We start from the raw sequence: 25,743 nt of genomic DNA, 5'->3' as shown, positions 1-25,743 counted from the left end.
TTCGCTCCATCTTTGATTGATGGGTTATCATTTGTATTGACAACTACTCTTTGATAACCATGGACATCCTTAAACTCATTTATAATACCTATAAAAATATATATCAGAACCAGCGAAGCCTGGCCAGAAACCTGAAAATATGGTGAAATTTAGCAATTCTGGGAGGGCACGTATGGCTCATCGCGGTGGTTGATGTAAAAAAATTTTTTTATAATTATATCAATTAATCATACAATATCACATATGTTATATTTAACATTAACCAAAAGAAACATAGTGTATAATTGTTATAGTATAATAATTGTAAATCAATATTAATAAAATTCCTAAGGCAGGTGTCACTTGTCATTAGTAATCTGCATTGGGCTTAATTTTTCGAGCACGGCCCGCAGACCGAACCCGGGCAGTGATTTGCAAATGTCTCCTTGTCATAGTATATCATTTAATCTATCAGATTTTATAGGTCATGTGACATGTTAAATAATCAGTTATATGTAAAACTCCCGATATTAAACCAAACTTTAATTGAACAATTTTTTTTTATTATATCTGGGGACGAATTTGAAATATATTCTAATTTCTTTTGAGAAGAATTTAGTTTTGGGGAAAAAAATGTGAAATTGATTATTATTTAAAATGGAGTACTCATTTTAGAGTGGCCCAAATAACCAGGAGCCTTAATATTAACTGGATGTTTAAACCGGAAATTAGAATCTGTACCAAAAAGTCTTCCGTTTCGGGTTCCCGATAATTCTAACAAAATAGTTCTAGTTGCTTAAATTTTGGAAGTTCCAAGAGTTCCGGTCTTTGGATGTATTTCGATTCCTGGTTTAAGCTAATTAACATTATCTTGTAAGCGTGAGTAGAGCCACCATTTATTATACACTTCTTTTGGTTCAGTTGTCACTCACTTTGGAGTGGTTTACAATGGACAGGTTTTAGCCCGAACGCTCTCTATTTAAAAAAAAATTCACCCTCTCGTCCGTCCGCCCATGGGTTTTTTTATTTACCCATCCGTCAATTTATCCAAAAATTAATGAAAATTTGAATGTACTTTTACTTAAAGGAATAAATCCCCGCCAATTGCGAAACCTAACTCATTTAACCCCACCCCCCCCCCCTCTCTAAAAGAAAGAAAAAGATAAAAATTATATTTTAAAAAATAAAAGAATACGAAATGTCAAATTAAAGAATTTTAGATAATAAAGATACTTAAGTTTATTGGTTAACAAAATTTTCCCAACGTTATTAATTATAACTTTCATAAAAGATAAAAATTTATATTTACCCTGGTGGAGTAAATCGAACAAAAATTTCGGGGAGTTTAACAAAATTGTATTCAGGATTCTAGTTGGAGGGTATATTTTTGGTTAAAAAAAAATAAAAAATATAAAACAGTTTATAAATAGTCAATTTTTGATTTTTTCTTGTTTTTACTAATCAATGTCTAAGTATTTTCTATTTTTAATTTTATTTACCGATAATCAGGAGTGGAAGGGGGGGGGGGGGGTTTGAATATATAATTTATAAATAGATTGATTGATTATGCAAAATATAAAATAAAGTCATTCCTATTACATATATAAATATATAAGATTTGCTGAAGTCGGCGTCAGAAAACCGGATTTATTTTAATTGGTCAGTATTTCCTTCAAATTACCCGGCCCGAGTTTTTTAGGCCGAGCCCGGAATTGTTAAATGACGATTATTTTATGGCTCGCTTATTTTTAAATTATTCGAAATAATTTTAGCCGGCACGGATTTGTAACCTGATCGGGTTTGGTCGACTCGTTTAATTCTTAAGCCCTTCCCGGCCCGGATTTTGAACTCGTACCGTTTAAGGGCTAATTCGCAATGGGAAACTCGGTTTTGCGGGTTCTACGATAATAATATTAACTATCGATTTTTTTTTTTAACCAATACTTTTTTTTCGTCAATTTTTCAATGAATTCGAAAAAAAAAAATATTTTTGTTAACCTTGATTATGTTATTATTTATTATTAATATACCTGAAAAATTATGCAATAATTTTACGAGATCGGCCTTTAAAATAGATATCATCATAATAATAATTATATTATTTTTTATAGTTATAATAGTCACATAAATAAAATGTAATTATTTGCCTTCTTTTTAATAGCTTATACAAAAAAAAAATATGATTACCCAAAAATTAATTTTGAACGGTGTTTTTACAAGTTTTAAAAAGATCTAAAATAATTTTTGAGAGTTAGATTTAAAAAAAAATTCCCGAACAACGGATGGGCGGGGTTTTTGGCTAAAAATCCGGGCATTCCTCTAGGTGAGATTATGCCGAACCCAGTATTTTCAAAACCGTTATCACTCAAAATTATCTCGATACTTTAGTCTGGATCTTTTAGTTAGCTTAATATTTATGTGTAATTTAATTTTGATTTTCATTAGGTGGATCATGAGTTATGACTTTTTTAGATCTTATTTGGTTCGCACTGACCTCACATGGTCATTGGTGTAAGTTTTTTTTACATCTGTTGTACCATTGATATATTAAGGCACAAATAAACACTATTTTTATACATAATTTTTTATGGGGGGAGTGGCAACGTTTTTTGGCAACTAATGTAGGTCTAAAAGGTTGTAGTCTGGGTCTAGAATAAGAGCATCGTCTCTTCGATTGGGTATAAAAACTGATCGGGAAGGGCATCCGATTGCATACGAAATTTCCTGAAGAATAAATCAGAGGGAAATCTGCCCAAACCCGGTTAAACTGAAAATCGCCATACCTCGGAAAAACATTCTATTTGCTTTTTATGTTTGCGAAATTTTAAAAATATTTTGTCACTTTTATGTGAAGGCAAAAAAGTTGTTTTAATTAAAATAAACGATAAAATTTCAAAAAAAAAATTTAACAGTTAAAGTCAATTTAATTAGATTTATTTAATTATAAATGTTTAAAAAATATGAAAAGCTACAAATTAATTTGATTTTAAGATATAGCTCATAGGTGTCCGAGAAGATACACACATGTTTCGTGTCATTTGTTTTTAACACCGTGCTATGGTTATGTACTGAGATAAATTCTTTAAAAAAAATAATATCAACTCTTAAAAGCTAACGCTATCTGATAATGCCTACGAATTTAGCGTTTTTAACGCTACCGCCTAAAAAAAGTAAATAATGCATTTCAAATGAAAATTAGTTTTCAAAATGGGTAAAAAATATTGATTTCCCAAAATATAGCCTAAATTTGAAAGCGCATGCGCGTTGGATGTTTTTTTTAAAACGTAACGTAAAATTTAAAAACCCAATTTTGGAGCTATCGGGTGACGGCTTAATATAAGTTTATCGGTTATAACCTATAGCGGAAGTATAGAGCGTGAGAGCCTCATGATTATGAGTTTAAAAGATATAACTCCAATAAAAAGTTTGTAAAAATTACCGTTAAACCGTAGGCCTCTAGAATATCCAGTTTGCAGATTGGACACGATCTTTGTAGCAGCAACCAAGTATCCACGCATATTTTGTGAAAATAGTGGCTGCGAATTAAATATAAATAAATGAACTTTAAAAAAAAAAGAGACACACAGAGTGGGGGCAAGTTTAGTCCACGTCACGCTGGACCGATTTTTTAAAAATACTTTCAAAGGTCTCTATAAAAAAAATGAATAAGTGTGTTATCGGTTGTTAGTGTTGTTAAACCGCCCGTTTTTGATCCGTTTTTAAAAACGGCTAACTCAATATTTTAGCCGGAAAAATGTTGCCTAGGCCTCGAGATTCGCTATCGAATGTTTAGACCTTCGGGTCATCTATGAGCAAAATCTTCAGGCTTGCGTAATATTCATCTGGATAAAATATCGAGTTAGCCGTTTTTAAAAAAACCGGTATTCATCTGGATAAAATATTGAGTTAGCCGATTTTAAAAAACCGGCTCGAATGGAGCCGTTTAACCGCACTGGTTCCGGACTTGTTTCTTTTTAAAAAAACTTCCTTATTCTAAATGACTGTTCTGAAAAACGATTTTCAGATTTAAAATAGGGAATAAGCATACCCACCCTCTCATGCTATTTTAAAGATATCGTCACCCATGAGTCAAAAAACCAAAAAAGTTGTGCCCAGTTTATGCTTCTTTGAATAGAATCAAGAAATAAGACAAGTTAGGGACACGGGCTAAGGGGCTAACTATAGCCTGATTGCAAAAAAATCTATGAAGATTTTTAAATTCCGGATGTTTTTTATAGACATTTTATCGACAACCCGAAAACAAACATAAAAAACGTTTTATATTTCTGTTTTTTAAAAAAACTTACCACTACAATTCTTGTGAAAAATTTAATATACCAATTTTATTACAAATTTTGTTTGTTTTTTTTGTGTTTCATTCGTTTTTTTAATATTCTGTAATATTTCATTTCTTACCCGCATTTCAATTCCCTGACAATTTCGTTAGGCTTAAATCCTTCGATACAAACTGCGCATGCGTCAGAATCGGGACCGGTAGCCTGTGATACATAGTATTTTTTATTTTAAATTATATATACATATATATATAAAAGGGTGACGAAGATTATCGCAATTTAAAAACTTTTATAATGAGTTTAAAAAAAATTATATTAGATTAATTCTAAACACCCATCCCCTCCCCAACTCCGTTAATCGATAGTTGCCTTATACGCCTCTCTTCACGCTGGTGGAAGCGTTTCGCGGGCAAATTTTTTTTCGCCTCTAATTCGGATTGATTGACAGTTTTGCTAGGCTAATGCCTCAACAAAAGGAAACTTTGTCTTTTCATTATCCCAAAATTTACTATATTTAATTATATAAAAGTACAAGTCCTAAGGATACACACACAAAATTTGTGACGCCCGCCAATCAATTAACGCTCTACAATATTTAATTAATTTTTCTTATAAAAGGCTTTGGTATAGAATTACTTGATTTTCCTTTTTCCTCGCGTATAAAAAAAAAAGATTATTATGATTATTACGAAAAATCTTTCTCGTTTTCTTTCAATCATTCTTTCTTACTTTCCTACTGGAATTTAAAAGATAAAGTTTCGAATAATCTAACTTTTAAAAAGAAGAATAATTGGAAAAAAAAACCAAAAAAATATCGATTTAATTAAAATTAAAAAAAATATATATATAGCTTTTATCAATCCAAAATTTAAGTTTTATAATTTTTAATAAAAAATTAATATATATTAAATAGCTGGGAAAATTGAACACACGAATCAAGTGTTGAAATATGAAAGAAAGAAAGAAAGAAAGAAAGAAAGAAAGAAAGAAAAGAAAGAAAGAAAGAAAGAAAGAAAGAAAGAAAGAAAGAAGTCAATCAAATTACAAAAGTGCCAAAGAAATGAATAAAAATTTTTTTTAAAATTTTGGATAATTTTACGTTTTTTTTTGTTGGTAGCAAAATTATATCTCAAGATTTAAATTTTTATGATTTATATTTTATAACCCATCCATTCTTTACGCGCTAATTATTTTTTTCGGTCCGAGTTAAACCTGATTAAAATTGTTAAACTAGTTCAAAGCTCGCCCGACTTCTAAGACTGGGGGGGGGAGTTTGGCTCTTACTTCAATGTATATATTCAGTTTCATTTTAAACATCGGGAGGAGGGAGGGTCTAAAGTTTTTATTTACGTTATGTACCTAATACAAGAAGCCCAATCATAATAAGTTTAAAAATGTCTTAGTAATGTTAAAAGATACAAATAAAGTCAAGTTTTTAAAAAAAATAAACAAAATGATACGAGGATGTAGAAAAGTGATTTCTAAAATATATGGAGAATTTGCAGGGTTAAAAAATGTGATAACAAGCTATCATACCAGTGTTAGAGCTTTGAGATCTCCTGTAACTTCACCTAGAAATCAGGAGAGATACACCAGGCGGTTTCTTACAAATATGATTTATAGCGAAAAGAGGAGATAGCAGGTTAGACCCTTCGAGTGGCTGATAAATAACGGTAGAAATTACAATGACGAGTAGAAAGAAAGGTGACTAAAATTTATAAAATGTGCCTTTTGAACTGTAAAAATACAAACAAACTGATTGATAGGAGGTGGCCTAAATAACGATAATGCGAATCGGTGATAGCGAAGCTTCAGCGATATCCATCCAACTTAAGTGACCGCCAAATAATGACAAGGAACCATTTATAAAGCGGATTTCCGGGAAATCAAACTACAATTTTTCTCCCATATGAAAAAAAAAATGTTATAAAATACAAGGAATTCCCGGGAAACTCGGGTAAGGGCAAGTTCGGACCAGGACAAAACGGACCGTAAAATGGTAAGCGACCAAAAATGATAGTAAAATTTAAAAAATTTTTCAAAGACCTATTATTAAAAAAATTCGAAAAATCACGTGATAATTTGCTTCTCCTGCACATTTAAATCATTTTCACAAAGATGTTGCCAAATCTATTTTAAATATATGCAAGCAGGCAGGGAAAAAAAATGAGAAAATTATTTTTTTTTCAATCGTGTCCGGACCGAAATATTCGTCCTCTGCACGACTGGTTCTTATTAGTCATCGTTATCATTTTTTGTTAAATTTTAAATTTTAGCGACTTTAAATATTCCCCCAAAACTCAATATCTTATTTTCGCATCTAAAAACATCCAAAAAAAATAAATTTATAAGAAAATTCAAGCAAGCATAAAAACTTTTTTTGATTATCACAATTTATATATAAAGATAAAAATTAAATTATAAAAATATAATAAATAAAAAAATTAAAATTATAAAAAGATAATAAATAAAAAAATCAAAATTATAAAAAGATAATAAATATAAAAATTAAAATTATTTTTATTTAAAAAAAAAAATTAATCTCTAAAATTTAATATATAATAAAATATAAAAATGTTTAAGATTATTATTATTATTTTTTAATAAATCATTTAGCAAAATATTTGAGAAATTTATTAGGTAGACAGAAGACAAGATAGATCCACTAAAAAAAAAGAAGCCTTTAAACTGTGTCCCGTTTCTTGAATAGAGGTTGGGAGTTGGGTATGCTTTATTTAACTCTATAAAATCGTGCTATTTAGAATTTCAAAGAGCAGAAATCCGAAATCACTAAGATTTTCGATCCCTGCTTTAAAACTACGAACTAACGAATCAAAACTTGTCAAGTTTTTAAAACTATCATAGTATTTTGGCTAAATATTTTGACTTGGAAGGTTTCGAATTAATTGTTATTACGATTATATCCTTTCTGGCCGTGCCACTAGCGCCAAATTATCAGTGGCCGAAGAAAAACCTTATTAAAGGGTCATCAGGCAAAATACTAAATTAAATAAAATGGTGGTATGATACTATGAAGGGTTTGGAACAGTTGAAATTTTATTGATAATATTAAACTTTTCTTAAAAAAAATATTTGTCTTATCCCCCCCTTAATACACCTATTTTATATCTTAAATGGCGTTGTTGACTAATATTTTTAAGAAGAAAATCAATTTGTCATTCTTACTTCGCAATTTCAAATAATTTAAACAAAATTTAGAGATAATTAAATTAATTAATTTGTCTTATTATTAAAAAATTAAAATATTTTAATATAATTATTAATTTTTGAAGTCGCATAATTTATATATATATATATATATATATATATATATTTGAATTAGAAAACTGCTTATAATCGAATTTTTTGGGACCGAACCAACCCCGGGGCATGATTTTAAGAGCGTAATGTTATGCATTAAATTAAAATATTCACTAAATATTCACCAAAAAACATTTTAATTCTTAATTTATTGCAAAATAAATTTAAAAAAAATATTTAAGATGATTCCGAAATATATTATTTACTCATATTCATTTCCTCATTATCTTATTTTATTTTATTTTTCCCAAATTTATTTTATATATTTTGAATTGACATTCAATCAGGCAGGAAAAAAGGGAAGAATAGAATGGAAATCTTACATCCTGAAAAAAAATCGTCATTTTTTAAGATATTAAAAATTTTAAATTAATAAAATTTTTTAAAAAAAATTTTGGTGGTAATTATGATTGACGATTTTTATTTTCCCGGGGGAATTATTTCCCGCGTAAACCTTTCTTTACCTTATATCGTTGCCGAACTAATTTAAAATTTTATTTGATTGATTTATAATTTATGGATTGAATTTTCTTTCTTTCTTTCTTTCTTTCTTTCTTTCTTTCTGTCTATACTGTATAATAATAAAAATTGTCCGTAAGGACATTTTTAAAAAAAATTACGATTAATAAATCTGTTATTTTCGTATTTTGAATTGGAATCGTCAAAACTATTTATCCGTCTCGTTCGAAATAGGCAAGTTTGATAATTCATTCCCCAGCCGTTAAAGAAGGAAAATGGGAATATGCTCAAAGTGGAAAAATTATCTTCTTTTAAAAATTTGCAATTATTTTATTTATTTTTTTTAATATTAAAAAATAAATATAAAAATACAAATTTGTCTAATTAATTTATCGAAAAAGTTTATCGGGGTTAAATAAATAAATCGTTAAAATTACAAAATAAATTGAATTATTATAGAATCCTAATTATGGATAGGGAGGGGCGACACAGTGAATTTTTTTACCACCCCCCCCCACCAGGGGCCCAGAAATCTTGTACAATTCCGTGGACTTATCTGTGCGCTGCTCAGCTGTTATGGATTTTGTAAAAAAAAAAATAGACATATAGAACTTTCCATCTTTGAAATGATCAAGAATTTTTTAATGCTAAAGAATTTAACCGTATATTAGGGTCAATTCGGCGAAATTTTTATCGCGAAATACTTTTTACGCGAAGGTAATATCGCGAAACGATTTTATATTTTAGCCACCAAGAGTGCGGTCTGAGAGTGTTCGGCTTGGGGTAGGTATGGGGGGGGGGGTCTATAGGGCTTTGTTTGACATAAAAAATAGGGATCCAAACCGAACCGAAGAGAGCCTCTAAACCGGTATTTTTAATACTGTTAAATAATTCTCTATTCGAATCTGACCCTAATCGCTAAAATGGTTGCGAACCAATTCGAATCTCGTGATTCGATGCTTATAAATTAATATCAAAGTTTGTTACACTACCATAAAGGTTAAATTCTCTTAATACATACAATATTATATCAAAAATTTCTTTTTTTAAAGATTAATCATAAATCAATCTTTATTTTAGTCACAATATTTTTGAACATTGCTTATTTTTACTAGTGTTGTTAAACGGCTAACTCACTATTTTAGCCGGAAAAATGTTGCCTAAGCCTCGTGATTTCGATACTATATGTCAGAACCTTCGTTCCTTCTATGAGCAAAATCTTCAGGCTTGCATAATATTTTTCTGGAAGAAATACTGAGTTTTTAACTTCAAAAAATTTAAAATTACGCTTTGCCTATAGGGATAAAATCAATACATATATAAAAAAATGGCATACGAGGAAAAACCCGAATAAAATATATTTATATAAAAACTTTATCGTCCGTTTTGACGGTCCTGAGCGGGATTTTGACGAGGGCCTTTTTAGCGGCGGAATTCAAACGTTTCTATATAAATAAATCATAATTTTATATATATTTTATATATATATATATATAATGTTAAAATAAATAAATGATATTTCGTATAAATAATTTTATTTTTTGACCTCCTTAAAATTTTTCGCGAATATATGGGGAAAATTAGTTTTTTTTTTTCTTTTTAAAATTATAATGTTTTTTTTTTATATTAATATTTGTTTTATATAAAAGTTTTTTACATTTATAAAAGGCAAATAACATTGTATTTTTATGGTAAAATCAACTTATTAAACTATTTTTTTTTTTTAAAAAAAAAGAGAAAAATCATTGAACACAAAAAATAATATTTTTAATATAGCAAAAATTATTGACTTTTTTTCTCTCTCTATAATTTTGCCCTTGTCACCATCGATAAGTGTTTAATTAAAATAGGTGACAATAATTTATTTTATTTTATATATTTTTTTTGCGTGGTTGTTGCTAAACGACTCGTTTTGAGCCGTTCTTATCCGTACAAGATTTTAGGGAAGCTTGAAGATTTTATTCTTAGAAGATATAGGGAAGCTTGAAGATTTTGTTCTTAGAAGATATTAGGGAAGCTTGAAGATTTTGTTCTTAGAAGATATTAGGGAAGCTTGGAAATTTTGTTCGTAGAAGTTGAGGTTTAGGCAATAATTTTTTTTTGACTAAAAGTATCGAGTTACCCGTTTAAAAATAGGCACTAATTTAGCGAGCCAATTCCATAAAAAATGTCGGTCCAAAGTCGAGCTCGGATTTAAAAACCGGAAGCATAATGGGGCAGAAATTTTTTGGGATTCTTAAATGAATGTTGCAATATCGGGGTAAAATAGGCTAGGTCCTCGAGGTGTGAAGCTCGGATTTTGCAGCCACAGCTGATTTGTCGACTAAAATCCATCATTTACGACCGTTAAAAAGTAACCGGGATAAAAGCAATTAAGATTCCCGAGAACGGAGTCGAATGCAAGAACCGAAAGCTGTTCAAAATTTTCATGAATCCGGAAATGGGTTTATATAGCGTTTTCAATATAAAAATAATCTATGATCGAATACTGCCATCCTCGTGAATAAAGGAAAAGAATTTTCGGGGCCGACCAATTTCGATTTTAAAAATTAGAATGGTTTATCTGTTATAGTTTGAGCCAAACACGAAATCTTAACTTCCTCAGCTTCCATATTTCTTGAAATAACAAGGATCAAGAGTGCAAAAAATCAACTATTAGAAACTTGATTCGCTAGTTACGATAAGGAAGGGGTGGGGGGGGGGGGTTTAAATTTTCCGAAATAAAAAAAATGGAGAAAAGTTAGAAAACCTGAATTTAGGGCTTTGTGCACTGAATCCTTGCAACAAAACTTTCAATCGGTAAATTTAAGGTTAAAGCCAAAAATTATGAGAGACTTCTTTCTACCGGGGATCCAGAAACATTGCATCTAAGTGGCCTGTTTTTAAAGGTCACGTGAAAAATGTCCGCGGTGACAATGGAGGCAGTATAAAGCGGAGCTATATCTTCAAAGGCCAGATAAAAATCATACTTTCAAACCCGCGTCGCTTTATCCAATACAAATAAAGATCATAGGACTCAAAAAAAATCCCTACTTGTTATGCCATCAATCAAAAAAAAACCAAATCATATTCAGGTGTCTATAAATATGAAATCGGGAACATGCCATATTAAAGTTCTTCGCATCGCATGTGAGCTTTAATATCATAATAAATGGTGATCAGAATTCATTTTTCGATAAATATGAAAAACATCATATGGGTAAAACTAAAATTTCTATAACCCAATGATGCGTCAGCACCTTTTGAATTTCCTATTTTCGACGATACTTTTAAATTTAACCAAAATCCAATATCCTTTCCTTAGTTAATCCATTAACTCCCCAAACTTATATATTCTGGGAAAAAAAATCTCGTCTAAATTTATTTCTAGGTTTCACCTAAAACAACATGAAAAAATATGGTAAAGAAAAAATCAGAAATTTCGTTAATAAGATTTTAAAAAAAAATAATATATAAATATATGCAACAAATGATTTTTAAATAATTTTAAAAAATATATAATATATTAACTCTCATTTAAATATATAAATTTAACGTCATCTATATTTTTGATTTACATTCTTTGAATCCATGCTGACTCCATAAATTTCGAACTAAAAAATAATTCAAAAAAAATTGAGGTGCAATATTAGTCCTTCGAAATTATTTTTGAATTGGGCATATGACATATCATTAAAAAAAAATTTCTACCCCTTATATTTTCATATCTAGTTCACGAAGCGATCTGATAACCAAGAAAAGTAAATAAAAAGGGAGTTGATTTTTGTACCTTTGAACCCCCATTATTTCACAGAAATTAATAAATGCTAAAGAGTTAAAATCTCATTTTTATGGTCTCGCTATAACATCTATGACCATTGATAAAAAAAATTTTTTTATTGAAATCAGGGCTTGGTTATGACGTGTGGCGTGTGATTGTCACGAAATCCATTCCAAGATGATTTATTCTTTCAAAAAAAAGCCGCCTCCATCTGATTCTACACCGGACCTATTTGGACCGTATCCGAATAATGACAAATAACGGTCAAATATTCCGTATATTCTAACCGGCCCTCCAAAATCAAAACCGAATTTCATTTTTAAATGACTGCATTATTTATTTATTTTTATAGGGAAAGGGCAAAAACCCGCCAATTCGAGATGACTGCGAATGAAGGAAGTGGGGGGGGGGAGGGGGGTTAGAGGATAATAACTCCGACCTAACCGAACCGGAAAGATTATCCGGTCCAACTAACCCAATTAGGGTAAAATTTTTAATAATTTATACCTCTAGTTGGCTTCGATTTTTTGATAAAATAATATTTTTTTTTTAATAACCTTGGCAATTTCAACTCATTTATATATATATTATATATTTTTTTTTATATACAATATTTAATTTCAAAAAAAAATTGAACCAAGGGGAAATGCCAAAATTTTGCTTTAATTAAACGCTATTTTAAAATTTAAAAAATTCGAATATTATATACAAAAAAAAAATTTTTTCGAATTTCAAAAAAGAAAAATAAACCGCCAACAAAAAAAAAATTTTTGAATTGTTTGGAAAACGGAAATGAAACTAGAACCAGAGCTGGATAGGAATAGGAATTTGCTCTTCAAAAAAATTTTTTTTTTACAAAATCACAACCGGAAACCTATTTATTTCTAGTCCCAAATTTTAAACTCCCTAATTCTCAATATTATCGTTTTTTAGGACTCAACCAAGCTCTTAGCCAAAAAAATGGCATTCAATCAGCTGATTGATTTTTTTAAATCTAGTTTATGAGATCAATTTTAATTCTATACACGATAATAACCTAAAAAATATTGGTTTTAATATAAAGAAAAATCGATTCTAATAAACCGATTTAAAAACCGATCAGCTGTTAAATCATGTCGGATCGGATCCCATTTTGAATGCGGCCCGAGTCTCGGCTTAAAGATATAGATATCTAGGGTAAAATTAAGCCGTTATGGAGTCGGCTGATAAAGTCAGGTGATTTACCCAACGCTAGTAACAGGGATGGTGTATAATCCAGAATTTTAGAGTAAGAATCATCGGAAAAATTTCTTGGGAACCTATTACTTCTAATACAGGTTCTAAAACGCTAATTAAATAGATTACAAAAATGTTGGAAAAATTTTATTTTACTATATTCAACAATTTCTTATTAATCACTAACAGTTTGAATCCCGAAAATAACTAAAAGATTTAGGAACCAAGAGAATATTAAATATTTAAATTGTGGAATAAGATATTCAGCTTTATTTTTTTTTTGTGTAAAAAAAGTTTTCCTTCTTTCTTATTTATCGATCGGGATGGCCTCTTATTAAGAAGAGAAAACATATGGTCAGTTATTTAATTTTAATTTGTATCGTATCGTATTTCAAGAATTTTGTTTTGGTAAGGAAGCCATTTTATATTAAAAATCACGTGATTAACTAGACCACGATTTATTCGTCTGTTAAACAAGAATCGTTATTAGAATTAAGGTTTCAAAAAAAAAAAACTTACGAACTTATTTTCTTTTTTTTTCCCTTCTAATATTATTTCATTCCTTGTATGTAGGATTTCGCGAAATTTAAATCCGATAAAAAAAATTAACAAATCAGCTGATTTCTTTTATAGCTTTTTCCCCCACACGAGACCTAGCTAAAATTTGCTTATTTAAATAGAATGTATTTAATAAAGAAAATGTCCCCTCCCCAACTAACAAAATAATATTTTACCGCCAATTGATCCTTGGCGTGGGCGTACCGAAACCGTTGTACGTAGTAAAACACGAGCCAAGCCAGCGAAATTATCATGAGAACGATGAAAGATATGGATACAAACAAGATGGACGTTCGACTAACGTAGGTATTTGAAGTGTTTTGGTTGTTATGGTGATGGTACGAGTTTTGTTTGTAAGGGTAGGTGGAAAGATTCCCGGGTTTGTAAGGGATCTCTCGATCCCTTAGACCGTTCATGTCCGAGTTACGGTCCGAGTTGAGATTGTTGACGTAATTGTAGGCGTAGTAAGGATAGTAATCGACCTGGTCTCCACCGGTCGAGCTCGAGCCGACAATGACGGGTGGTCTGTTTCTGACGCCGGCCACGTGTCGATTAGCGGGAAATAAGGGTGTTTCATTATTCTCCCGTTGGAAAGTATCGAGATGATCTTTGTCGTTAACCGATTGGAAAGAATACGAAATGGAGGAAGATGGGTGGGCACCTTCCAGAAGAAACCTTAAATCGTTCGAGGGTTGGGGTGATATCTTGGTAACGTTGGCGGACAATTTGAGGGAGGCGGCCGAGATCAAGTCCGTCATATATTGGGAGCCAATTATCAGGCTGGGGATATATAATACGGTCATATTAGCTTTATAATCACCGTTGTCCTGTTGAACGACATTGGAATCTTTAGGCGAATTTTGCCTCGAAATATTCAGTTTGCCGAGAGATGAGGGATATGGAGAATCATTTTGTGAGCTCGGTTTCTCACGGGAATCAATCAGCCCTGGAACGATGGAATGATGAGATAATGGCTGTTGTTGGAGAATAGGTGGTGGTGTGAAGTAAAATTGGTTATCGGAATCTATTTTTAAAAAAATGAGATTATTGATTCAATATTTTTATTATTTAAAAAAAATTTAAATATAAATAATAAATTTAATTAAAAATAAAATGAAATGAAAAATATATCTACTAAAAAAATAATTGTTTACCATTTATTTTATTGGCAGCTCCAAAACATTTCAAAAAAAATTATAATGAAAGATGTATTCACCGATCATGTTTATTTTTAAAAAAATTAAAATTGTTATGATTATTTCGTGATCAGATGAAGCAGACGAATTTATTCGTAAACATTTTTTAAAATAAATATAAAATCATATTTTTTAAAAGGTTACGTCTTATCATAATTAAAAGAAAGAACATAAAGAATTGAGAAGATTAGCATCTCTAAACTAAAATATATATTCGATATTTTTTATAAATCATTGTTATTCCCATTCTATCCTTCATGTGCGAAAATGTGTAAATAAATATTTTAAAAATATAATGTTTTAAGATGAAATAATAATCTAATCTAAATCTTGTATAATATTAATATTGTTTTGATGTTAATTGTGTGGCTTATTTATTTCGTTTAATTATTGATCGCTATTAAAGTAATAGGCTTTACGCACCAGATCTCAAAACTAAGCGTAACGCCCCGTGTTATCTAAAAAGTCCTACGCGTCAGATGTTCTAGCAATGCGGATTCCAAAGATGGGCTGGTGTCACTACACTATGGCCTGCACCCTGTAAACAGCCGGAATCTACCCTTGAGCTGATCGAACTTTACAGGATAGGGACTTCTACACCCCCTAATACAATGACGATTTTACCCCTTTCTAAATTTATACTCTTCTATAACCTTTCCTAACAATCAAAACTACCTACCCCCCCCCCTGTTTCCCCCTAATTTTATCCAAATTATGATTGATCATAATTATCTTCTTCCCCTTCATTTTGATGCCTCCCACGGAGTAGATGTCCCAGAATTTCCCATCACGTGAACGGCGTCGACTGTCAGAGTCATATTATATAAGTTTCTCATACATAATATAAAAAATTATTTCCTGACGTTCGCACCTGCATCCCTTTAAACAAATTAAATACGTGTTACGATTTCTTCAATAGAATAATTTATTCAAAAGCTGCTTTCATTTTTTTATTTTCAGAAAAAAAAAGATGGAGAGAGGGGGGGGGGGCGAGGGGGTGATTAATTACACTTATATGTCGCCATTTTTTTTTGTTCAACAAATTATCGACAATTATCGACAAAGAAAATTTATTTTGTAACCTTGAATAAATTTTATGGTGTTTCGGAAATAAGACGAAAACAAAAACACGGTTATCGATCTCTATCTCCATTTTTTTATGGATTATTTATTTTTTCGCTTTGCCATAAAATGTTAAATTGTTATACCATAAGGGGGAAGGTCGCCGCGTGGACCGAGTTGGCGGAACACGGAAAAAATGGCGTGAAATGTCGCGATCACTCACGGATCACGATTGTATCACGATAAATTTGCTCCGAAATGATGACGTATATTTAAAAAAATAAGAAAAATGATGGGCCAATTTTACTCAATAATTCATTCATTTAGCACGTTGATTTAGGACCCGTTATCAAAATAAAACCCCACTAAAAATATGACAATTTATAAATCCCAATTTTTTGTCGCTTAACTTTGAATGGCAGACGAATTAAGCATCAAAAAAAAAATGTGAACATACATTTAAGACCGCCATTAAAAGGTATTTCGAAATGGCGTCTACTCCAGCCAATGATATTGACTACCGACTGACGTATGTACGTATACTTTTAATTAAATGAATCGGCCGTCCAGGTTAGTATTAATTGTCATGGGCATAAGCAGTGGCGTAGCAAGGGGTAGGATGGGATTGAAACCTTCCTTATGGAAAATATGATTAAATTTTTCATCTCACTAGTAACACTTTTATATTGATATCTAGAAGATAAAAAAAATTGGGTGATCTGTCAATAAATAATACTATTTATAGACAGACACATTCCATTTTATACAAATTAATCGAATTTTCGCGTAAAAAATTTGTGCGAAAATTATATTAAAAATAATTATTATTTTTTTTAAAAAAATGGGACGCTTCCCACAGACGCTTATAATTAATATTCAAAAGGTTGACATATTTCGTGCTTTTGTCGGAAAAAAAATGAACTAATCAGGCAACACTTATTGGTTCATGCAGATATTCAGTGCTTCAAAAATTTGCCTTCTAGTACGATGCCAATCAATAAATACCCATTGATATAAATTTAGTATTTAATTCTTCTAGAAGTTTTCACACTTTTTATTTGGCTTGTTATTTCCGTTTATTTTTTTGTGACCAGTGAAATTGGTCGAAGAATTAATCAATACGGCGCAAGATATTAACGCGAACCAGAATATCTAGACCTTTTATCATCTCCGTTCTGGCATAATGCCCACCATCTACCAAACAGAATTTAGCAAAAAAACCGCACATTATTAATTCTTTGGAATAACTCAAAGAATTGGTGTTTCCAAAAACCTGGCGCAGGCGTCAAGCTTTTAATTTCCATTTTTACTTATAATTCGCTTTTTTCTTTTTTTTGTGGTTCTCATAAATTGATTGGGTAATTAATAAGGTGCTAAATATTAGCTCAAACCAACCAGATATTTAGTTCTACATTTTCTATTCCGATATGATTTGTTTTGCATATAACTTATTCCTTCATACTGCCTGCCTACCAAACGAATTAAAATAATAGGTAAACAGGGGAAAAAACTTTCAATATAAGTGTTTCAATCAATTTTTAATCGTAAAGTTTCGTTTACACTTGGCTAAAGCACTCATAGGTAAAGATACTGGTATCTGTATCTAAGATCCTTTATACCGAAAAGAATCTTGAAATAAAACACGAAACATTGGCGCTGACGTTAAAATTATCGCTTCAACGAAAATGACGCAAAAATATTACATATTTTTAAAAAAAAAACGAATATAAAATTACCACGGGGCAAATCAATAACATTAATATCTAATCATAATTTTTAACAGAGGGGTTGGGGGGGGGGTCATGACGAAGGCCGGGGCAATGAGGGCTTGAGGGCAAAGTCGCCCAAAAAACAATTCTGATCCGCCTCTTTTGCCTCTTTTGATCAAATCCCCCGTGACTACGTGGCCCGCGGGATTGGTTGGGGCCGGCCCGAAAACAAGCACCAAGCCGCAGCCCGATCCTTACCCGGCCGCAACGTTGATATCAGTATCCGGTCCAAACCGATATGGGTATCCGTCGGTGTATCGCTGACTCTATTGAATGTTTTTATTCAAAAATGGGCACTATATAATAGATGACAAAATAATTATCAATATTTAATTGATAATAATTTGTCAATTGTAAATCGATTTTATTAAATTTATTATTATATTATTTTTTTGCTTAAATAATAAAACGTTTTTCTAATTACATTTTCTTTTATATATAAATATTAAAATATACAAAAAAAAAATTTTAAGTTTTGGAAAAGATTTAGGTTAAATATTACAATTCGTATTTAATTTTACTATAATGTAATAAATTGGGGATTAATTATTATTATATTATATTATATTTTTTGAGTGGTGAAGGTTAAAGGCTGATATGAAAAAAATAAATATCTATGCTAGTAATCAGTTATTAATTATGAGTAAATTCATTGCACTGGTTTGTAGAAGATTTTTTTACCTGGTTCTTAGTAGATAAAAATCTTTCACGCTAGAATAGGTTTTGCTTGGTGAAGGAACTCGTTCTTCGACTAACAGATTTTCTTAGGTAGGCACCGCATCTGTAGACCGAGTCGGATTATACTTATTGAATGTAATGATACAACTTTTTGGAAGTCAATCCGACATCCGGTTATTGGTATTATATTGCATAATTATTTTTTTTTTAATTTGAAAAGTTCTAGAAATTTATCTAAAAATTATTCTCATCTTATCTCTGAAACTTCTAACATCGACATTAACACCAATTAAGTCGAAACGTCATAATTTTAGAAAAAGAAATTGAATGACGTCATTCTCGATGCGCATATACTATTTGAATTTTTAATGGATACCGATACTCACCTAAAATTTCCGGTTTCTGATACAAAAATAGTTGTAAAAAAAGGTTTCAAAAATTTACAACAAGGAATTATTATTTTTTCCGCTAGAGGGTAACTTATTCCATTAGTGTTCGTTTTGTTTTTTAAAATCTAAATTTCATGGATTTAGAGAAAGGCAGCCAATCCAGATGGATAATAAAATAAATAATCAATTCGCGATTTTGATATACATCATCAGGGAACTGGAGCAAGGGCATCTTGAGCCCGTTCCCAGTTTCGGTCAAAAAATGGTTCCGTTCCATCGTTCCGTTCCACCTATCGGAACGTTCTTAGAAATGTCTCTAAATATATTATTTTTTAAATATTCACATTTTAATTAATCTTTATTTAATCATTAAACGAATCAAATATTACATCGAAGCAATAATAATATTTTCCTAGAGGATTATCACCTATATTGGTTTTTTGCGTGGGGTTAGTATAAATTTGAGTGTCGAAAAACAGCGTTCAACACTTTCCTGGACACATGGAATTGCTGACACTATTCTGGCCAATTCATACAGAATAGGCTTTTCTATTTATTGAATTCCCGGTAATTTAGCAAATCTTTTTGATTCATGTGGACGACGCTTGAAAATTCTTTTTGTAAGCTTTGTTATGTTTTTCTTTTTTTTTATCCTTGGATCTTAGAAACGTTTCTAAAACATCATATTCTTGTCCTTCCTTCGGAAGATTTATCCGTATTACTTCATTACATTTAAAATCTTCATCCTTAAAAAATCTTTATTGTGTTCCCACGTAGCCAATAAATGATTTATGGCTATATCATTTTTCTCTTCGTTCATAAGAGATTTAAACCTAGGTTCTAGGTGTAAGGAAGAATAAATTAAATTAATTCGTTAGCATTTTTGTTCCCTTTCCATTGAGAGCTGGAATCGAGCTTGTGATAACAGGGAATTAGTTCTTTGAAGCATTCTTTTACATTCGAATCCATTGACTTATAAAGTCGCCTGGAAAAATGCTCCCTTTGTGAAGCATCAAGCTTGCTCCCTTTAAGGGCTCTAAGGAGGCCACCATTTTTCTACAGTCTTCCAATCTTCATCGGAGAAAAAAAAATATTCAGGGTGTACCATTTGTATGGATTTAGAAAATAAAAAAAACTTATAAATAATAAATTTTATATAAAATGTCAGGACACTTCCGGAAAGATTCCGGAAGGAATACACGCTCCGATCCCGTTCCCGCTATGAATTTACTCAAAGTTCCGTTCCATGTCGCTGATCGTTTTAGAAATTTCCGCCATTTTTTATTAAAATGTCAATTTTAATTTTGTTTTTTTTTTTAATTTACTTTCACTATTTTTAACTTGAGGAACAAAAGTTGGAATTTTCTATCACTTTTTTAAGCCAAAAAAAAACAAAAAAATAAGGTATTTTTTTTAGACATAAAAATAAAAAAATTAAAATTAATGTACTGGAAAATGATAATAAAAAATATATAAAATTAGCCAAAAAAAAGTTAATATAAATGATTAAATAAATAATTTTAAAAAAATTCAAAAACTAACCTAACCGTAAAAAGGTTGTATTATATGATCTGGGGAGGGGGGGGGGGTAGGAAGGGAAGTGGCTGATGACTGGTCTACTAGAGATTTTCTTTAAAAAAAAAGACGTTTAATATTGTATCGTTAGCAATTTCTAGTAATATATCGTGACTGAAATATTCTTTACAGTAAATGTTTAATTTGGTGCATTGGTGGTAAGGGTAAAATCATATTCATTCAGAGGAAGCTAGGCTCTTCCAAGGTATTCATCCATAGTCCAGGGATAAGATGACAAATATGGATAGCAGGCTTGCAAGAATAAAAAAAATATTTATGATCGTAGCAAAAGCTAGTTTTGAACGCGAAAATGGTATATCATTTATTTTTCTAGCCTAGTTCTGTTCTAAGAATCTCTCACTAAGCAGGCCAAATCGTTAATAAAATGTCGGACTGGTCCAAATTTCTAAGAAACGATTCAATTCCTATTCTTCAATTCGCAAAAAATAAAATAAGATAAACAGATGGATGCCCTTAGGATACAATTTTAGGGAAATGATTAACACCTTTTCTAAAGCATCCAAAAAATTCACGTGATCATTGCAATGACATATAAATAATACCTAGACTAACGATGCATTCATTAAAGGTGTACATCAATGAAAAACAGCTGAGGACGCCATTTTGGTTACCCATATCATTATTAAAAAATTTTAAACGAGAGGCTAATTTAATCCTAGAGAATAGCCTGATCATCGAGATAATGAGGAAGCAAGTCATTTAGGTAGTTTTTAACATGAGAATAATTACTATACGAGTTACCAAAATGGCGGCTCCAGCTGATATGCATTCAAAGACGCTTCCAAATGCATTATTATGAATGCGTCATCAGTCTAGGTATTATAAGTAAAAATTTGTTAACATAAATTTAGGATTTTTTCCGTATGAATGGATAATGAATTTTCAAATATGGATTTATTGATTATCTTGAAAGTGCGGATATAAGAACTAGTACGGGTAGGTGATCATCTGTGCGTTGGTATTTTTTTTTTTAAATCTTACGTTTTTATTTTAGGTTCTCGCACAATGCCAAATACAAAGCCAACAAAACCCTTCCAATAATCAAAACTTTTATTTAAGTGGGCATGGGCTTTTTTTTATGCCTATCATCTTATTTACCATGGGCGTTTAAGTAAGCGTTTTGCTTCTTACGCGGGCACACACGTAACTGTGGCCTGCCCAATAAACGTGGAGGGCCCTTCTCCATTTCCCGCCATTTTTTTAAATCCCAGTTTGATGTTTCTGGTGTAATCAAACGTTGACAATACCAGGAAAACCTTTTTTTTTTAATATTTATTTTGGCTTTATAACAGACAACCAACAATCTCTTTCAGAAAGAAAGAAAGAAAGAAAGAAAAAGAAAGAAAGAAAGAAAGAAAGAAAGAAAGAAAGAAAGAAAGAAAGAAAGAAAGAAAGAAAGAAAGAAAGAAAGAAAGAAAGAAAGAAAGAAAGAAAGAAAGAAAGAAAGAGTCAAAGGCAAAATATCCTAAATAATCAAGTAAAATCATGATCAATAAATTCCCGATTCACTAAAAAAGAAAATTAATCAGAATCGTCCTCAAAAGATTTTCGTTAAAAATATTAAGATAAATATATCTCAGCGTCAACGCGTTAAAAATCTGATTTTACCGGAAATGGATTTCGTCATGTTTGGATTACTCACCTTACGAATCTCGGATAATTTTGCCGCGAACCTTTGAACTCAATATAAAATTTTTCGTATATATTATAAATTACCCAAAAGTTAACCGCAAAATTGCCTACAATTCATGAGATCGGTATTCCAAACACGAAGGAATCCATTTCCGGTTAATTAAAATTTTTAAATTTAAAAATAACGCGCCCAAAAAATTGATCAAAGGTCCTAAAAATAACACATTGAGGCTAGCATATTTTTATATATATTAAAAAAAAATCTAAAAAAATAACTTTACTACTTATTAAACATAAGGGGGGGGGGGGGGAGGTCTAATAGACAAGTAAATAATTTCTATTTTTAAAAATATGAAATTTAAAGGGAAAAAAAAATTCTTTGCCCATCTTTAATAACAACAATAAAAATAAGGGAGTAGGGGGGGGGGGGGGGGGGTAAATATTTTAAAAATTGTTCCACGTGTGTGGTGGAAAATAGTTATAATCAAAATTTTTTGAAAAACCATGCGTGTCCTAAAAGACTCGTATTTAGTATATTTGGGTAATTACTATATTTTTAACCGTTTACGCCAATTTTTGGTCGGCTAAAAATTCGCTAAACCTAGTTTTTACCCTGAAGAGAGTTTTTCTTACAATATAGCCACTCGAATTTTGAAAGAAACTGATAGAAAAATAGGCCTTATCTTTAACGGGGCTTCTCTGGGACGCGTTTGACCGGAATTAGCCGATATTTAACCATCATTCCAACTGCAATGTTTAGTGAATTAGGTTTAATGAACAACTTGTTGTAATATGTAAATCATTTTGAAATAAAATAGAGGGAAAAGAAGTAATATTCAAATCGATTGTTAAACCGAAAAACGTAACGAATTATTAGATTTTTTGAATAAAGACGATGCAAATGAATAGGAAAAGAAGGTATATATAATCGGGAATATTTTACTTGAAAAAAAAAGAAGGATTATGAATTTACGAACTTAATTTTTAATCTTTTAATTTTAATTTTTTTTATATATAATTTTAATTTCTTATTTTAATTATGATTATGTAATTAGTATTTATATTAATTAATACAGTATTAGTAGTTAATTTATTTATACTATTTATTATATTCTCTAAACTTTCTCAACCACTACATTTGTTGGCCGAAACATTATGTTCTATGGACATGTTCAGTCTACTTAGAATACTAAAATTTTACACAACTTTATAATTGGAATATAATGTATTAAAATCTCGACACTCATTTTAAAAAAAAATTATTCAAATTTGATGAGTATCTTCTAGACTAATCATCAATATTTGTGTCATCTAAGGGTTTCCTAAAAAAATCTGATGTTTAATATTGATCTCAAAATTAAGATATATAAATTAAATTATATTATAAAATTTCCCGGTTCGTCGTCATCCATTGCGTAAAATGAAATTTGTCTGGGTAAGTCTTCGTAATGTAATAAACTTGGACATGTTAATAAATGAATTTAATTAAAATATAATTATTATTTCTAAAATAAAAATTGTATCTAAATGTGTCTAAAAGTATCTTAAACCAGATCAAGATAACTATACAATATTATCTAAAGGTAATCGTTACTTCCTTCTATAAAATTGTATCTAGACACAGATACCATATTTTTGTAACTAGATACTTTAAACTAGGGATCACTTATATTTAATTATCTTTAAATAGAACATGAATATGACCTATTAGGACATCAAGCATAAGTTGAATGCGCTGGCATTTTTGAAATACAAAGAACTAGAAATAATTATCCAATTTAGCAGTATTTGCTATGAAAATAATTTTTGTCACAGCCACCAACACTTATTTAAATTCAAAGAGATCTTCATGATCTCCAGATAACTTGGATAAAATTTTATTACATGATAACTACAATGATACGTTCACTTCGTGTATTTATATTTACATTGTATCCCCATTATAGTGTTTCAATTATCTTGTCATGCATTGCTTAAGTTGATGATTAAATATAAACATTTACAAAAATTTATATTCATATTTTATTTTGTTTTTATGCTTACTTTTGTTAGCAATAAATATAATAAACAAATTTACACTGATTTATCATAATGATGTTTTATTGGAGCAGTATTGCGCTGTTGGCAAAAAAAATGCACACATGCTGCCACCACTGAATAATACGTTGGTGCAAAGGTCTAGGAATGAGTAAACAATATTATAAATAAAAATCAAGAATTTATTCCTTAAAAGAAAATTTTCTGGCAGAGCATCTGGAATAATTTTCACATCCCCTATACATCATTTAGCCAAATTATGTCCTTCAAAATATCTGCACAATAAATTAGTTTTTAAAATTCTGCATATGGGATATAAATCTATAGTAAAAATACCTATGGCTTTTTGATTGAGTATTATTATTTACATAATTTTCAAAAAATAGTTTTTAAATATCTTTTAAATAATTGAAAAATTTATTTATAGGAAATTTTTTTCATATTATTTGTATGAAATACTTTTAAAAAAAAAATTTATGAATATTTAATATCAATATTTTAAATAATTTATTTGTATTTATGTTCAAAATATATTTTGAAAATCTTCCCAAGCCTTCATAAAAGTAACAAGTGATAATAGTTTTGCAGTGTTGTTAAATTAGCTCAATGAGCCAATTTTCAAAGATGGCTAACTTATTATTTTAGCCAGAAAAATATTGTCCATACCTAAAGATTTAGCTAACAGATGTCCAAACCTTTGTCATCTAATCAAAATCTTCAGTCTTGCGTAATATTTTTCCTGGATAAAATATTTAGTTGGCAGTTTTTAAAAATTGGCTAAAATTGAGTCATTTAACACTAGTTATCTGTGATCCTATTTAATTAAAATTAAATCTGTCATATCATTTTTTGTAAAATATTAATTATAAAATAAAAATGAAATTATTTGCCTATTATAAATAAAATTTAGCAAATATTTTTGAAATATCATAATTAACATAAAACACTACCTACTCAACTCAAGGCACATATTAAATAAAGCTCTTATAAATTATATTATACTAGAGAAGATAGTCATAATATAATTATATAAATTTTAATACTTCTAGTTTAATTAATTCCCTTATTTTAAAAATTTAATATAAATAATTTTAAAAAAAGTAACCTGAAAAATATCCATTTGATCTTAATTGATAGATTATAACTGTTGATGTGTTTGATATAGTGGCTATATTAGAAATTTGCTTTTCAAGAGTACACCTATTATTGTATGAAATTAAAGCAATCCATTGGGTGTCTTTACTTCTATTAATTTCTAGTAAGATTGGATAAAACGATATTGGCATAACTTCACAAAAATCATCCTTGCCATATTTATCATAAAATAAAAATAATTTTCCTCTTATATTTTGTTGCAATGGGGATATATAATAAGCATAATAGATCTTTAATTGTATAAATTGTAAAGTTGATCCAGTAAATATGTCATAATTTTGTGGGCTCACAATGTAAAAAGAAATAATTGCATCTTTTGTTGGTTTATTATTATTCAAATAATTATCCTGTGTTATGCTTTTATTTATCAAGCATAGAAGTATACTAACTGAAAAATAGCCAACTTTAATAAGAGTTTTAAACGTAAATGTCATAAGGATTATTTACATAGAGAAAAATATATTTAAGATAATGTATCATATATAAAGATCAGTTATCTATTATTCATGCGAATTATATTTTATTAGATTTAATATAATACCTAAAGTTAAAATATTTATTTACAACATAGTATAATATAAATTAATTAATTAAAGTAATATCGTTGATAGAGTGGGCAAGAGAATACTATTCCATTTAAAT

General features: G+C 29.8%; 1 protein-coding gene across 1 annotated transcript in view; it reads right to left on the bottom strand.

Moving 5' to 3' along the window:
* LOC135929178 (uncharacterized) overlaps window positions 1-25,332 on the bottom strand; it is a 38,753-nt gene extending 13,421 nt beyond the window's left edge. The window contains exons 1-5 of the mRNA XM_065465715.1: window positions 25,052-25,332; window positions 13,764-14,611; window positions 9,428-9,499; window positions 4,396-4,478; window positions 3,419-3,515 (exon numbers count right to left, since the gene is read on the bottom strand). Of these exons, the coding sequence (XP_065321787.1) occupies window positions 3,419-3,515; window positions 4,396-4,478; window positions 9,428-9,499; window positions 13,764-14,611; window positions 25,052-25,232 (1,281 nt within the window). The 5' untranslated portion in view covers window positions 25,233-25,332. The remainder of the gene's footprint in view (window positions 1-3,418; window positions 3,516-4,395; window positions 4,479-9,427; window positions 9,500-13,763; window positions 14,612-25,051) is intronic.
* Window positions 25,333-25,743: the final 411 nt, after the last annotated feature.

The sequence above is a fragment of the Gordionus sp. m RMFG-2023 genome, chromosome 4, assembly GCF_954871325.1.
Source record: "Gordionus sp. m RMFG-2023 chromosome 4, tfGorSpeb1-WG-v2, whole genome shotgun sequence".
NCBI classification, from domain to species: domain Eukaryota; kingdom Metazoa; phylum Nematomorpha; class Gordioida; order Chordodea; family Parachordodidae; genus Gordionus; species Gordionus sp. m RMFG-2023.
This window is presented reverse-complemented; position numbering and strand designations above follow the sequence as displayed.